General features: G+C 36.3%; 2 protein-coding genes across 5 annotated transcripts; both read left to right on the top strand.

The window, feature by feature from the left end:
- The first annotated feature begins 4,087 nt into the window (after positions 1-4,087).
- LOC120336139 (uncharacterized) lies at positions 4,088-7,664 on the top strand. 4 transcript variants are annotated; one of them, XR_013474305.1, is made up of 6 exons: positions 4,092-4,215; positions 5,059-5,139; positions 5,466-5,609; positions 6,057-6,194; positions 6,748-6,990; positions 7,203-7,633. XR_013474305.1 is itself a non-coding variant. In XM_039403747.2 (5 exons), the coding sequence occupies exons 1-5, from the start codon at positions 4,173-4,175 to the stop codon at positions 6,909-6,911; spliced, it is 570 nt and encodes a 189-aa protein (XP_039259681.2). In that variant the 5' UTR covers positions 4,092-4,172; the 3' UTR covers positions 6,912-7,023. The 4 variants fall into 4 exon arrangements, 1 of the variants encoding a protein (XP_039259681.2); XR_013474306.1 differs by having other exon boundaries at positions 4,142-4,215; positions 5,048-5,139; positions 7,203-7,632; XR_013474307.1 differs by lacking the exon at positions 5,466-5,609 and having other exon boundaries at positions 4,088-4,215; positions 7,203-7,664.
- A 653-nt stretch (positions 7,665-8,317) lies between these two features.
- LOC120336302 (uncharacterized) lies at positions 8,318-12,555 on the top strand. The gene is made up of 10 exons (XM_078119239.1): positions 8,318-9,262; positions 9,333-9,478; positions 9,713-9,902; positions 9,971-10,084; positions 10,359-10,485; positions 10,903-11,011; positions 11,074-11,192; positions 11,288-11,457; positions 11,812-11,919; positions 12,408-12,555. Exons 1-10 carry the CDS (start codon positions 9,138-9,140, stop codon positions 12,553-12,555), a joined length of 1,356 nt encoding a protein of 451 aa, XP_077975365.1. The 5' UTR covers positions 8,318-9,137.
- Positions 12,556-18,081: the final 5,526 nt, after the last annotated feature.

Below are 18,081 nucleotides of genomic sequence, written 5' to 3' on the forward strand. Positions count from 1 at the left end.
CCAAAGTGGGCGATATCGCCCCCCGGTGGGCGAAAACGATACAGAGGGGGCCAAAAAGTCGAAGGGGGCGAAAGGGGGGCGATTTCACGAAACCTGTTTTTGCTTGGAGCATCGTGCACTTAATTCTGTACTATGTGTGCATTAGCAGGCTTGAATCACGTGGGCGATTATCACACGCGAAAGGATTGCCGGACTCGTCTTCGCAGTAAGGTACGGTAGTTTGCGTATCGCTCGGCAAAATACGGCCGGAGTAAAATAATTTGGCCTGGGACGATTCACTGAATGGACCTTTCCCCCGACCTTTTACCGCAGAAAATTTGTTCTATACTTTACCATTTCAAAATTTTCGGTGCTTAGTTTAAGAGTGTTTCGCGAGTCGGTACCTGTAAAATCGGGTATTTGTTTCAAACTATCATTCTAATTCATACCATTCAACAATCTGTTGATTCGCACTCTCGTACTTACGAAAATAAAAAGGGCATACTACTATAAAATATCACGGCAATTGGCGAATATAAATTTTCTGGTAGCCAGCTTGTAGGTAACGGTTATCCAATTGTTTATTCTATGCTAATTACGCCATAAAATAAGATAAGCTTGAATTTATTTTCGAACTATTCGAAATTTCTCATTCGAAAAAAATATTTTCGAATGTATTCGAAATAGTGAATTATTCGGTAATGGCCATCCCTGGCTGATGGCAGGGGTTCAATTGCGCAGTGAATATTCGAATATATTGCAATGCGAAAAGGAAATAAAATTCATATTCTATTCGAGAGATTCATCAATGCTTAATTTTTCTAAGAAGTTATCTTGTGCGAACAAATATTTCCGAAAACGAACATTACAAAGAACAAGCAAGGAACTAGGATTAGTGATGCCTTTTTCGAAAATGTTCCAATCTTGGCGTCGTAAAGCTGTCAAGCGTGATGCAGCAACAAGACCGTGTCACCTTAAATGTCATTGTAATAATTTTTTAATAAGACGACTGAGTTGAATTCCCAAATTGTCGCAGTTTTTGCGCACTGTTCCGTTTTTAACTTTAAAAAAATACAAGCGACACGCAAAAAACTAGCAACCCTAAATTTTGTCCCGCGAGCGACATAAAATTTGCCGACAACTGGGCCGTAGCCTATAGCCGGTCACGACTTCTTCCACATCCGAGTCCATAAATTCAAAAACAAATGGCTGATTAATTCTGTGGACTGGAGATCGTGGTAGGATGAGGAATCGGGAATGAATTTTACCCAAATATTTTGGTGCAGGTCATCAGGCTGTAGGAATGAATTAGATCGTAAATATAGATTAGATGTACGAAAACCATTATTATAAGTTATGGAAAATTAACTTTGTTTTCATTATTTTAATGTGAAATGGGGTGAATTCAGGGAGTAAAATGCTATAAGACAAGAGTACACAGCGGTTTTTGAGGAGGTAGAACCCCGATTATATGGTGAAAAAGGGGTTTTCAGCCGTGCTACTATTGCTATCAAAACAACGAAATCGCCTTTTTATCAGTAAACGGGGTAATTTTAGATATAATAAAAAACTCCCTGAAGAACACCAAGCTCACCCATCTCATTAAAATACACTATAAACTAAGAATTGTCTTCTTTTTTGATCTGTAATATATTCGTTTCTGACTTCACATTTTTTTTGGGGCAGGGGGGGCGATGAAGTTATATAAACTACTGTAGGGGGGCGATGATAAAAAAAAGTTTGGGAACCACTGCTAGTCGGTAATATTATCAAATAAACAATGCAACCTCTTCATATTTGAGTCTCGTATTGCGAAATCCCCACTGTTAGTATATATATATATACGACAATCGTTATCAATGCCGCCATCTTATCGTGCCGACCCAATAGGTCTCAATCCAGCAATATAAAGTCCTGTATATTGTGAGCGTTTCCATAGTAATAGACATTTTCTATAAACCAAAAAATAGAAGTGGATTTTTGCAGGCTGTGTGGCACGTACAACAAACAATTGCGCACGGAGTGGAGCAAAAATAACTTCAAATTTCCTTACGTAAACTGCAATATTGATCTCTTTTCAAGATTCGGAGAATATATATAGCCCACTTCGGTGTGAAGATGAGTACTGGGGGTTTCAAGAAATTTACTCTACAGTCAACACCCTCCTTTCATGATGTTGTTCACAAACAGCGTCACAAAACTCCATGATTACGTCATCATTTTAATTATATGTATGAACTATTGACATCGCGAATACCTTATTTCAATTAAAAACTAATTTTTCCATTGTAAACAGAAACGTCATGAATGAAAGCGTTGAGCACAGATTACTGTCAGGGCAAGGGTAGGCACTTTTCATTTTAATTCACCTGGGATGATGTGAGAACATCCTGAATAGCAACAAGTAGAGTTTGTCTCAGTTGTCACTAGGGATGGCGAAATCGACTCCGGATTCGATACTTCGTGGAATCGATTCCGATGCATTGGAATCAATTCCTAGGGTTAAAATTTGGAATGCAAACAAGGTATAAAGTTTTGTGACAAGTTCTTCACATATGTGTATAAACTGATATGTGGAGTTGCTACAACGACGAAAAGTTAACTATATTTTTTTACAATCTCTTTCTCGCTCGTTTGCGAGAGTAAGGGCACATGCCACATTTTGACCTATTCATGTCCATTTCCCTATATTTCTTGCGTTCATTACTCCTATTTACTTGGAGCAAGAGGCATCCCAAAAAGTAAAATCTTGTTGCAGTTTGAAATAGTAAATTTTACACCTCGGAGATGGAACAGTCCGCAGTCCAACAGACCGGAATAGCAAAAGACCTCTTTCATAGAAATAACGAAGTATATATGTAATGAAAATCTGATCAATGATAGAAATTATATATTTGAACATTGCTCACTTGTTCGATTTGTTAGTATTGTTTAAATGGGTTGGGTTTTTAAGCTATGTCGAGGAATCGAGAATGGGAGTCGAAAATTTAGGAATCGGATAAGAATCGAATACTTGTAAGTACTCATACTTGGCATCCTTAGTTGTCACGGTAGAATAATATCGCTACTGTGGTTAGATAAATCAGAAGACTCCAGAGTTTCGGATTGGTTGTTTATTGTACGGCAACTCCACAAATAAAACAGCATAAGAACTTAATACAGCAAAAATAGAGGACGCTACAAAACGCAGCCGACCTCCAGCCCAGCGGCCGAAGAAGAGAGAAAGAGAGACATAGTTCTTCTCTCACGTGTAGTGAGTAGTCGGAGTCAAGACCCGACGACAAAACAGCATAAAATACGGGTCAACATACCCATCTATAAACATTGAAATATACATACATACACATAATATAAATGCGGATGCTATGTTCCGCGACGCAGTATCGGTAGATGTGTCAGTGCACCTGTTAAATTCGTCGTTTCGACATGGCGGTCCGACAACTTTGCTTGGAGGACCTTCGAAATATATTTTCAAACAGATAAAATACATTGTACTTGAACCCCCATCTTCAATACTATTGTAGTAGCCTAATTTAGTTTATTTCACAACTAATAAAATAATCAAAGTATATTTATTTAAACTCATAAAGAGTAAAGAACCTCTGAGTTGGAATGATAAATTACTTCCCAAAACGAGTGAGTGAGGATTACGCTCACAATAACACTCAAAGATCTTGGTATTAATATGATTTGTAATATGATATAATCTAATATGATCAACTTAATTGCTGATAAATACCATACATTTTATACCCGTGAAAATCCTATTATTTGCAATATCTGGCGTTGTTTGTAGGTTTGCCGTGGGGCGGGTCAGTACGATGAGCGAGCGATAAGTTTAGTAAACCGGTTTTTGGTTATTTAGTCAATTCGTGCGAATATCACAGAAAAATGATTGATTGTGGCCAATTTTCGTAGTTCAGACTTCACACTTCTATCTGGTCGAGTGGGTGAACTATAGTGTGGCCATTAAGCTTGAAAAACAAAATAATTTTTGGAATTGTTTACTAATTCAATTTTCCACAATAGATGACTTATGGTAAACTGGCTCCAGGCAGTAATTTAGGTAGTTTTATCTAAGCTTATATATAAATTTAAATCGGTTTGACATTGTGTTTATATATCAAAGTTTCTTATATTGTTGTAACTTCAGTGTATCGCGGGCAGTGGTGTATCTACGTAAATTGGCGCCAATGGCAAAGTTTGAAAATGCACCCTGTGTACGTTATTATTCAGGTAGGATTAATAGTTTTAATTAATTCCAACTTGAGACTATATTATTGAATTATTTTACTAATAAAGCTCGCTTTCTCTGCGCCCTCATCCAAACGACGCCGATGGCACAAGCGCTGGCCCTGGATACGTCACTGATCGCGGGTTGTTATAATCACACTTATCGATTGTAGTGTTTCGAGGATTTTAGAATAAAATTATATTTTATTAGTTTTAAATTATCTCAACAACACAGTATGCGTCTGAAAACCCGACGCCAGAGATTAGCTACTTCTGGGCTCAATTAATTAGCTTGGTTCATGCGCGTTCACAACTGTAAAATGAACGTGATAAAATAGATTCAGATAAATTTTGCACAGAATTGGCTACCGTCCTGCAAATCATATTGAGAGAACGCATGTTACATGCCTCAGGGCTAACTAACATTGACTTAAAAACTGTTATATCGAAAATCACTTGTGTATTTTGAATTTTTTTGGACATATAGCACTCACTTTAGTAGAATAGCCACAATTAAAATATTTGAGGTCAAATTTTTCAAGTAAACTTTTATTTAATATGCGTAAACGTAACCTTTAGCAGTGAATGTTGTTAAGTTGAATAAAGATTTTGTAATTAGCTTTAGCATCTGGTATTCTGGCAAGGTTGCAAGGAGTCTCTTTAGGGTAATATCTCTGATTTGATTATTGGTTTAATTCAATCGGACTTTCTAAGCTTTCGATATTCATCATGACAGTTTCAGCGTCGATCAGCATAAATTTGACGCTATTAACGAATAATATTAGTAATTTTGTAATCCTATTTTTTAATACTACTTCTCATTAATACTACTCAGTATAACCCTAGATTCAACTATGAAGTATTTTCTACAACTTGCGATGGTCTTGTTAACTTGCATGAACGGTCTCATCTTGGCTAATGATGTGGGTGAGTATCATTTGTATTTTTTTATTACCAAGTTTGGACATATATTTTTCAAGTCAAACATTTGGCCTATTATGAAAAATTTAACTTGGAGTTGAAAGAATAGGTAACGCATTTTCGAATGACCTAAAATCAAGAATCGGGAGGAGCCAAGAAAACCTGGTAACTGCCGATATCTGATGAATAGTAATATGTTTAATTCTGGAAGGTAATGATTTGTAAGAATTTATTTTTCCGGTATGTAAAGCAAGAACGAATTACTTTGAATTACGGATATATTCATGGTCAAACTTCGTCACTTTCTAATCAGCTATATGTTTCTTTAAAAGTTTTCACTTGTCCCGATGCCGACTCTTTTGGAAAAATCTGCATTATATACAGGGATCAGTGTATGGACAATACTGCCTGTGTGGACGGACAGATTTGCTGCCTCGTAGAAACATGTGGACGAGAATGTGTTGGCCCTATTCCGGGTTAGTGCTTTCAAGTGAAAATCATATTTTAACAGAGAGAGAGAGAGAGTTAATTTAATTTTGTCAAACCAAGAAAACAATAAATGCATGCATATAAAAATATCAAATAAACAGATGTTTTCGGTACATGACTGGGGAACAACGATACGAACTTTGGGGGTCATCAGAGTCAGTTGACACCCAATTCAATTAAATAAGCAAGAGATCAAATAACAGAGACTGCGATTAAGTAGTAAGGCATTAGAAACAATATTATTGCCAAAATCTTGAGTGGTATTGTGAGCGTGGGTAATGTATCAATCCAACTCACCGTTTCAGACTTTATAGTATAATCAAAAATACTACATTGCAAGAAATATTAATTAAATAATTTAAATTATAATAATTCTGTTGAAGTCGTAGGTTTAAGTACAATGTATATTTATCGTTTTGAAAATATATTTCCAGTTACCCTGTGCCCTGCAAGCAAAGTTATCGGACCTCCTTGTCAAGGCGATGAAACTAACGAGTGCACCGACACACCTACTAATACTGGAACAAACTCTATTTGTTGCTATTCAGGATGTTCTCGAATTATCGCCACAGGTGAAATACATTAAAAATTACCTCCATGCCATGACACATAATTTGGGAGCTTAAACTATTGTAATACTTACAAGGGAAGCAAATAATAACTATCCAGATCATTCATCAGACCACAATGTACGTTTCTATGCGGATAAATAAAAAAAACAGTTTACCAATCTAATTGCACGTTCTAATTTAAAATAATATCATGGATTTAAAATGTACAAACAAACAAGGGTGATACGGCCTATAATTTTTTGACATGGATAGCTTTATTAGCATATTTCCTGATTTGACCGCTCGTCGTAGTTTGGGAGTCTTGCATCACCGCAAGAGATGCAAGCAATCTTGCAATGAGATACATTTTTGAGACGTCCAGAAGTATGTGCACCAAGATGGCGCACAACCTGCACATAGTATGTGTACCAGGTTAGGGTTCAGGTTGTGCGCCATCTTGGTGCATATACTTCGGGAGCGCCCGTTTTTATACTCATGTGTGCTTAGTAGTTGCATATATATAAAGAATATTTATTTGTTCATATATCTTATTGTATAATTTGTCTCATTTCAGTTCCGATTCTTGACCCAGGCTGTCGAAAAGTTAAGGGTTCAAAAGCAAGAAGTTGCATCGAAGAATGCCAATCGAATTATGACTGTCGTAAAAAAAAGATATGTTGCTCAAATGGATGTGGAACAGTCTGTACTCCGAAGAAAGGCAAAAAAGTTTATAAGTAGCCCGTACATATCGTTAGATATCATTAGTAGCTTATCAGTGGCTGGGTGAATTTAAATGTCATTTATCTATTTGTGCGGTGTATTTTTTGGTTCCATTACATTTGAACCCACGTACATTTGAACCCATGACAATTGCACTTGTATGCTATTGCACCTATGAAATTTTTTTTGTTTTTCGGATAGTTGAACCCATACTAACCCTAACCCACGGGTTTTAGCACCCGCATATAGATTAAACCCGTGGATATACACATGGGTTCAAATGTACGTGGGTTCAAATGTACGGTCACCGTATTTTTTCTGTATGGCCAAATATGGAAACAATAATTAGAGTATATATATGAAATATACTGTGTATTGAAAACATAGTACAAAACTATTATAGGTGACTTTTAATAAAATGTTGCTTGCAATATAATTTAGCTGGTTATACTTTGTCATTAACTAAAAATGAATTTATTTTTTGAAAGAAACCACTAAGGTGCCAATAGTTGAGTACTCACTAATTATTGAGTCAGATATGTCTCTATATCAATTTTGATACCGTTAGGTCATACTTGAATAATTTCTGTATTTTTGCAATGTCTGTGTTGTTACATAATATGCATGTTGTATAACAGAATCATATAATAAACGTGTTTACTAGTATTTCGTGAAATACCCTCAAGTCAGGTGTTCCGCGTCAAATTGTTATTTATTGGATTGGCATATTTTATGATAATAATCAACAATTATATATTCAACACTTCTACATATAATCAGTTGTACAATGGTGATCTCAATTGAAGGGAAAATGATCCATTCTCCGGGTGCATATGACTTAGGATAGGATTCATTCCATCAAACGTAGCGTTGTAGATGTATCAGATTTTCAAATGTTTGATTGGGTGGTATAGCCCTGGCCAATGAACCATTTCCGAAAACTGAGAAACACACAACTGCACAAATTAGGTCTGCTAAATTAGGTCATCCATCGACGAAAACTTGGCTTTGTTTTGTTGATTCGTTACATAATATATCGCATCGCTTGAATGGCTGTACAAGTAATCTTGCTTTAAAAATTGAACATGTTGTTTTGTGCAGCTTTTAGCGATAATAAATCGGGCATTGACATACAACTGAACCGACTGCCGAATTGCAGCAGCGATGATGTGTGTCCGAATATCTCGTGGTACACTCCGCGCGTCTTTCTTTATAGTTTATATGAATATGGATAGGTACCGTATAGGATAAAATCATCTTGTCAGACGATAGGGAATGACCAACCGCAGACTATCAGCCCATGTAAGTTTGTGTGTCCAGCTGGTCTCTACAATAATAGTTTATTAGTTGGACTGTTGAACATTACCGGTACGCGATGAACCAAATGTTTTAACACAGTCATTGCTAAAATTTTTAGTTTTAGCTAACGTTACACCCAGTACATCTGTAGGCTCAGTTCAGTGACTATGGACATCTCAACTGATTTGATCCAAAAGCATGTGGAATTGATTTGTGATCGACTGAAGTTATATTCTACCGATGAAGAGGTTGCATTGCTTAGCATATGTGAACTATGCAAGCTTGTGAATTACAATTTCGCCGAAAATATTGTTTTAAAAGCTGTCATACGGAAAGAAATATGTCCATTATTGAGTTGTCTATTAGAAAAATATGCCTTCGAAGCGACAGAAACTAGAAGTAAATTATCTATTAAGATGAGTGAATCGTGCTTAAAATTATTACTAGCGGTTCTTCCCGCTATAAATGAGAAACAAAACAACAAATATCACGACAAAATTACCCTCCAAGTGATGTATTTACTGGGATTCTCGCAAACTTTCGAAAATGGCAGATTCAAACATTCGTTTCCAATCAAAACCATGGAGAACTTACACAAGATTTCAGGAATGGTATTTCAATGTTCGCTTGTAATAATAGATGCATCGGAAAAGTCAACGCTAAAGGGATGGATCCCTACTGCTCACCACCAAGCCCCCATGTATGCTATCATTGCAGCATCGCTGAAGATTGAAACACAAGAACGACGGGAAAAGCTATGGAACGAGAGTCCGATAATTTTACAAAACAATATGCAGGTACGCTGTGTAATCTTCCTTTTATGTCAAAATATAAAACAATCTAATTTAGCGACTTGCAACCTCATTTCAATTACAGTTTGGCATTTACCAGCCCAACAATTTATTGCAGGCGAATATTAGAATCACGCACTGGGACAATGTCAACATGCTCCACATACAAATAATGAATGACCAGACAACTACGTTCAACGACCAGATGAAAGCCATAACCCAGAGGGAACTTGTCTTGCTGATGTCCCCACCACAAGCAGGAGACTTGGTGCTGACATGGTATTCGGCTAAGCTAAACATAATAATGCTGTTTTACCTTTGTACCGAGATTAATGTATCCATATTACAGGTGTGAAGAGGCCATTTGGCCTCACAAGGGATTAATAAGAGGGGAAATTGTAAACATCAGTGGAAGGCAATACATTTATGCCATTGACTATGGATTTACTCAAGCACTTGCTCCAACAGAATTATTTAAAATTCCGGACAAATTAGGTGAGATTCGGATCGATAACTTATTTCTAGAGACCTCGAATATCCCATATTTTAACCAAGATAAATGTAAGAAAAAATGTATACCAGAGATAAATTTGAAACTGAGTGTGAATTCTTATTCAAAAGTCACGGGAAAGGAACAAAATCAAACTCAGTGGTCTTCAGACAAATCATAAAAATTTTTCTTGAACCTTTGCTCACACTAACACTTGATCTATGCAATTCCAATTTCAGCAAAGTATCCTCCATTAGCTGTATCCTGCTTTTTCAATGTAAGTCCGCCAATCCCCAGTAGATGCATACTCGACCTTGGGATCAGATACTTGAATTACATGTGTGATGCTGATGATAAAGTACTTTCTGATGTAATCATGAGAGAAAACAATATTGAGACCATACTACATCTTCTAGACTTCAAATTTAGGTGAGAGCATGGATGCATGCTAAACTGCACATTTGATCAGTAATATCCTGACTTATTTTTTTTTTCAGAAACTCATATCAAGTATTGCAAATTGTGTTGAAATTGTGCTATGCCAATTATAAGGACTACAAAGGGAAATTGAACAGTTACGAACCATTTCCAATTTTTTTTAAAGTTTTCAGGTCAGGCATATATTGAAATATTTGGTTAGTAGGATACTAGATAACAATGTACTTGAGAACAGCAAATGAATTATGAAATTTGTTATGCATGATTATGTTGAAACAAAAATTCTCTAAATTGAGTACCGTACTTTGTTTAATATAAAGAATATTGAAAGTATTTAAAGTAAGTATGAATCGGTGATGGCGTATGAATGACATGTATTGAATGAAATATGGTAGTTTCAAAACGAAATTTAAACCTAATATGATCCGTGAAAATTACAATATTCAGGGATACATCTGACAAATGGTTTAAATTGATGTCAAAAGAGCATGAAACTGCTCTAGTATCATGCTGCAAAATCTTGGAATTACTGGCCACAGGAAACCTAGAAACAAAAATCAAATTTATCGAGCAGGTAAAAATGATAAGTAAATATCAATAAACCAGTAGAAGCAAATGGAGTTTTGGCTCACACTTTCGCAAGGAGTGAAATATGCCTTGTGAAGGTTTTTTTTTGCACGTTATAATATATCGAATGATCGCTGCATATGTATCATGATATTTTATTAGGAAAAAAAGGATATAGACATAAAAAATCTTCTCATTTTGAAGCTTTGTTTTCAAGCCATTGCTACAAAATGTCCAAGTGAAATAAATGGTTCCTAAAACCTTATAGTCATTGTATTCAAAAATTCAGCAATGAACCCAAAAATCAAAATTACACAACAGAGGATAAGATTACGTCATCATGTGACTGTGGGAACCAAAATTGTTTATGGAAAGTCTTGAATCACTACTTAACCACCAGTAACTATGGACTTATTTTTCCCAGAATGGTATAGAGAACATTGCATCAACACTTGAAAGGGACAAAATCCCAAATGAATGTAAAATGATTTTCATTCATATTTTATCAAAGATAATAGGATCATCAAAACAAGGTAGGTATGACTAGTAAGTACAGGGTATCACTTCTAGAAATTTACACTATTTTCCAATGTAGTACATGATGAGATTGCAGACTATTGCCAAGGTCAACTTATTAACCGGATTGGAAAAGGGATTCACATTCTGGATGACAGCAGAAGTATTAATAGCATTGACATCAACGAGCTGGAAGAGGTAAGATCTATCTATTTTAAACAGAAGTGTAGTGATACAAATAAACTACTACACACTGATCCTATACTTTATAATCCACGTGTTTTTAAACATAGAAAATATGTGCTTTGGCTAATCACCAAGTTGGCGGAAGAATTACATTTGGAGTGGCAAAGTCTGGAAATATTGTGGGGATGCGTCTCACTCAAAAGGATAGAGATGAATTCAGGCTGGGATTCGACAAACTAATCACTCAAAATATCAAGCCAATGATACTTCTTGACAGGTATGATTATCATGTCCACGAAGACATCTGAATATAGTTTAAGATATCTTGAAACATGTTACAAATTTTATATATTAATAATTAATTAAGTGGCAATACTGGGGCTTGGATGCTTCATTTTGATTTTCAACAGACAAAAAACAACATATTTCATTTAGAAATATTACAATCAGTAATACCTTATAATTTCAAATATTGATATGATCAATTTTGGCACTGTCAAATAGGTAACCCAGACTGCTTTTTAAAACATCTAAGTTTTAGAATATACCAAATGAAAGATTGCTGAATATAACTGTCCTAGAAAACATATTCTTGCAAAATCCTTTGAAATAATATTGCCATTCTTCATAGGACAAAATTCACCTTTGCATCAACAAGTGGAATGCATGAAGATTTGTTTGTTGTCCACATTGATATAATTGGAATGGATTTAGGAATTCACAGCACTCTTGATGGCAGGTAATATAAGAGAATGTCTGTTTCAATTAGCTATGATATCATATCATCATATACTTGAATCTGAAGACATTGTGACTTGTGTAATCCAATTGAATTTCATATAAAAAATAAATAAATAGATGTTTGCCCAGTGATTATTTACAATGGCCCTATTGCATTTTCATACAAAAATATCAATTTAATGAATGTCAAGGTTAGTCCACGAACTTTTAATACAAATACTAGATCAGACAATGGCATTTTAGATACTTCTTTTATTTGGCAGCACACATGAAAAAATAACATGAATAGAAGAAGAAAAAACACCCAAATTCATTTAAAGATTCTCAATGTAGTTCAATAAATTATTTATCCAAAATAATTATGTAAGTCATTTGTTGAAACCCTGGATAATGGCTGCATGTTATACAGAGTTCCAATCAAATCAAGGCTCAGAACCACCTAGTCTGAAAATTTGTTTCAGTGAAAAAATTAAACATTTTTTCAAGGTACATGATGATACATGGTCAACTTGGGTACATCACTGAGATGTCGATGAATGAACTCAAAGACATGGCAGCCCATCGAGAGGAAAACAGATATCTAGATGAGATAGCGATGCTAAAATCTACTATAGAACGACTGAAAACTAACTGATTATTGTGGACTTGAACGAGTGTGGTCACCAACCATTTATTGTCTTGTAACATATTCTTTCTTTTGCTGTAGTTCAGCTACAAATATAAATTCGCAAAAATAATCTGTTTTGTATTAAATTTTGTAAGGCAGTCACCGGGCTAACAACTGATAATAATATCATATAAATTTCCGCTGCTCCTGGGTTGGAACATTTTTATCAAAAATATTTTTTTGTTTTTCTTCTCTATGCGTGACGCTCTCAACTACTGTACAGTCTTCGGATACGGCTTCTTCTAGTTTTCTTTCAATTCTTTGTTGAGCTATGCTGGTTTTATCTTTTGCTTGATCTTCTTTTCTTAACCACCATTCCATTTTATATCCAACAAAGCCAACAGTTGCTGATACTGGAAGCATAATCCATGGTGCATATGCCCGAGCAAGGTTGACAATAACGTTCATATTTCTAGTGTTTTGTGTTGAAATATTAATATGGACTTCACTACTTGATAGCGTTTGGCATGCCTTTCTATTTCATAATCAGTTGAAGCTTAATTTAAAAACTTATTGCTGTCTTATGTTAGAAAAATATCTGTGATGTATTTATTGAAACTAACAGAACATGATAACACTTGCATCTCATGAAATGAGAGAAATACCCAAAAGGAGCTACAAATATGGTTGGAACACCATATGATTAGTCAGGATAGAATCCCATTTAACCGTACAACTCCACGAAGCTAAAAGGGCAGTCTTTCATCTGCCAAAATTATTCAGGACATTTGGATAACATATTCTTGACACGCTTCTCAATGGACCCCTTTTGTAAATACTTTTTTTTGTGAAATCAGCAAATTGTAGAGTAAGAGAGGTGGGTGGAATGGAAGACCAAGGTTATTCAAGCCCACAATTTTATGGTAGTCAGAGATTTAATCATGCATATATTTACATCAATTTGGAATTTCAAGCAAGACTTAGGTACTCAATGAATTTGGTCATGGCTCGTGCGACAATTATATCTGTATATGCAGGATCAACCCTCTGACCAGCACATTTCAGTTTATTAGCGGCTCCCACATATGATTGTGCGCATTGGTTTTAATGTAAAAGTACCATACATGTTACCGGTAATACCGGTAGTCCATAAGTAAATGTTTGCATGATTTAACCCTCTGGCAACCATGAAATTGTGGGGTTGAGTACGGTAACCTGCATGAATGAAAGGGGTGTTGATTTTTCAGAAATTACTGGATTAAAGGGACTGAACAATACACAATATATTTTCATTTTTCAAATTTGGCCAAAGACATTACAGTATTAAGATGCCGTTCACATAAATCCCCCTAAATGCTGAAATGATATTTTGTATATACAACTGACCCGCTATACAAACTAACATACGGTATATATTTAAAAAAAATCTGAACCAACTGGTCTTCATAATATTGTAATTGCAACATATACAGACATAGTTACCTGAATACAGGAATATAGTTCGCTCACGCTCTTTTGTCTTCGTTTATTTATTTTTTATGTTACATTGCTCTCTCGCTGCGCTTGAGTGCGGCGTTACGGTATTCTCTCAACGCGATATTGTGCTGCGTGCAGTTCTCAGCTACAGCCGAGGGCGAGTGCGACGGATACAATATAATGATATTACAGGGCTAATAATTATACATTTCAGATTATCACATCGCTATAATGCAGGATTGCCACCAGGTAAACTCATGTTGATAATAAATGAGGCACAACGGGTGTTAGCAACGGTTTTAGGCGCGGCGGTGTGGCTCAACGGGCTAAGCGTTAGGAATACGCTCGCCACCGCACCTCTAATTACTCTGCGTGGGTTCGCAGGTTCGAATCCCATGCAGGGATGGTTATGTGCGAGAGGATTGCTGGACTCCTCGCCGTCGTTGGGTGGTTCACGTAACCGCTGGTCGGTTACGGCTTCCTCCACCACCAAGTCCATGCTTCCGAAAACAAACAATGCAGTAAAACTAATCCCATACCCGACTTGGAATGGTAACCGGACGAGAGGCCGTGGTTCGCCATATGGATAAGCCGTCTTATCGGCTTTCCTCTCCCCCGGGATAAATATGTAAATCCTATCCTAATCCTAGCAAAACGATGTAACGTCGGCAAGTTACCGTATACCGTATAATCCGACTTGCAACTGACAGGAACCAGCTGGACGTTTTTTTGCCGTCCAGTACACAAAGTCACGTGACCCGTGCAAGTCCTCTGTAACAGAAATACTGTACCTTGAAAAATATTACCACCTTTCGCGGTGGGCGACATTATGGATGTTTCTCTCGAGCATCGACTTCCTTGTTTACATCGTAACATTGGCCGCCCCCCAGTTAAAGAACCACTGGTCTATAGAGGACTTGCACGGGCCACGTGACTTTGTTTACTGGACGGCAAAAAAACATAAACGTCCATTTGGCCCCTGTCAGTTGCAAGTCGGATTATACGTTTCCGTTTTGTTTGGCTGTTGAAAATGGTTATTTCGTATTGTTCCGTTGACTGTACGTATAGTATATAGACAACGAAATGGATCTTCAGCTATCTTCCATTGTTTTCAAAAGATCCGGAACGTCGCGCAATGTGGATATCATCTATTGTTTGGCAGGACTGCTTGGTGTCAAGTCCAGATGTCATCTCGCTTGTGTTTCACTGTTTGCGGACAGCAATTCGTTGATGGTGAGTGATAATGTGCCGTTATCAATTTCTTTAAATATTCATAAGCTTCCTCACATCAAGCAGTCCTGCCAATAGATGATATCCACATCGCGCGACGTTCCGGATCTTTTGAAAACAGTGGAATATGACTGAAGATCCATTTCGTTGTCTATACCAGGGGTGTCAAACATGCGGTCCCTGAGAACTTCCAATGCGGCCCTCGGACGCTTAACAATATTTGTAATATTTTGTAAGTTTTTTTTTTCATCTAATTGATTATTTACACCAAATGAACTAAATGAAACGCAAAGTACGCGACAAAAGTGGCATTTTCGAAAAAAAGGGGGTTGCAATATTTCTGTATTTCTTAAAATTCGAAAGAACATTGTTTAATTTGGCACATTTCTATCAGCACTATGAAAGAATACAATATAAGTAGACAATATCAGAATAAGCTCAACAGTCAATATGACAAATTTGAAGATCAACTTCGAATAGAATATTTTTATGTGTTTGTATATTATTATAATCATACAACTACCTAGTTACTAAAATTCAATATATATAAATCATAGCTCAAGCAGTCATATGCGACGTGGTGCCAATGGCAGGCAATGTGGCGGGAAATGTATGGTCCGAAAAATCAGTCATTACTTTTGTTAACTGATCTATACATGAAATGATGAAGGTAATATTTTTGCATTACTGAAATTAATCAAACATTCTCAACGATCCAGTATAACCGATAATCATGTGACCTCGTTAATTAGAGTTGGTACTGTAAAATCATTTCAGCCCGATATTAGTAAGCTGGTGACACAAAAAAGATGCCAAACGTCAGGACATATATAGGTAATAAAAAAAACATTGAGTTTATTCGTTAGTATTTTAGGGGTATATATTTAGATTAAGTCAGTTTTATTATGTATTATTCTTTTATCAAATCTTTGTTCAAAAATGTTTTGAATAGTTGTAAAAATTTTTTTTTTGTATATAATAAATAAATTTGCAATATTAGTGAAATGCCAAGAAATTAATATGTAAATGCCATTCGAAATTTCAGAAAATAACAAAACTTTATTCGGCTATTTAATTGCATCACAATATATGCCACAAACTACACATATTTAAAAAAAAATATGCTATTAATTATACATTATCAAAATATATCAAAGCTGTTTGCGGCCCTTTGCACAATTCCCAAAATGCAATTCGTCCCTTAAAAACCCACGAGTTTGACACCCCTGGTCTATACTATACGTACAGCTAACGGAACAATATGAAATGATCATTTTCAACAGCCGAACAAAACGGAAACGTATAATCCGACTTGCAGCTGATAGGAGCCAAATGCACGTTTTTGTTTTTTTGTCGTCCAGTAAACAAAGTCACGTGACCCGTGCAAGTCCTGTATAGAGGACTTGCACGGGTCACGTGACATTGTTACTGGACGGCAATAAAACAAAAACGTCCATTTGGCTCCTGTCAGTTGCAAGTCGGATTATACGTTTGCGTTTTGTTTGGCTGTTGAAAATGGTTATTTCGTTGTTCTGTTGGCTGTACGTATAGTATAGACAACGAAATGGATCTTCAGTAATATTCCACTGATTTCAAAAGATCCTGAACGTCGCGCAATGTGGATATCATCTATTACTATTGCCAGAACTGCTTGGTGTCAAGTGTTTCACTGTTTGCGGACAGCACTTCGTTGATGGTGAGTGATAGTGTGCCGTTATCAATTTCTTTAAATATTCACAAGCTCCCTCATTTCAATGGAAAGCAGATGACAAACTACTGTTATCAGTAGGCCTAGGCGTGGGCCTACTTGCAGTTGCAGACTTGACTTGTGTAAGACAGTATAGAATTAATAATCAATAATCTAATAATCAACTACTGTTATTAGTAGACCTAGGTCTAGTTGCAGACTTGACTTGTGTAAGACAGTAAGGAATTAATCTAATAATCAACTACTGTTATTAGTAGGCCTAGGCGTGGGCCTACTTGACTTGTGTAAGACAGTAAGGAATTAATAATCAATTGCTGTAAGGTATTGTTTCCCTAATTAGCAGGTAATCTTTTACTAAGTGTGAAAGGTTGAATAGATAACTAACGTTTAACACCAGGGGTCATGCAAAAAATACCCAGAATTCAATTGAATTCGCCATCTAGGAATACGCTCGCCACCGCATCTCTGATCACCCTGGTAGTTTCACAGGTTTCAATCCCATGCGGGGATAGTTATGTGCTAGAGGATTGCAGCTCCACTCCCACCGAGGGTGGTTCACATGACTGCTGATCGGTTACGACCATTCCCCACCATCCAAGTCCATGCTTCTGAAAACAAATAACTGGCTCCACCCAGATAAATCCTATCCTAATGGTGCTTGTACAACTGATTCAAAATGTCTTGTTATTGTCATTGGTAAAAAAGATATGCTACCCGTAATCAAATTCATTTACGACCAGTGGCTGTGGTGGGATATGGACATAAATTTCACACTCCTTGATCGTTAGATTTTATGAAAACTCTTATCTGTATCCATTATCTTACAGATATGGGTGCGACCATGGAATAGATGGATGGCAAAGTATAAGTTGCAACAAGACCACAGTGGCACAAGACCTCAGCTTGCGTGACTTGATAATACATCCTCAGTATCCATTTATTGATGCTTATCGTAATGACAAAGTAATTTGTCATTACTGTGGATTGGTGGAGATAAAGTGTCCATTGTGCTTTAACGAAATCAACTTCAAGACGACCCTATCAATAAAAAAAAATTGTTTCGGTGGGTCTGGTCGTGAAGGTTTCAGTCTAACGTTGGACACCGATACTACAACCAGATACAGTTGCCAATGAAACTT

The sequence above is a fragment of the Styela clava genome, chromosome 2 (assembly GCF_964204865.1).
Source record: "Styela clava chromosome 2, kaStyClav1.hap1.2, whole genome shotgun sequence".
NCBI lineage: Eukaryota > Metazoa > Chordata > Ascidiacea > Stolidobranchia > Styelidae > Styela > Styela clava.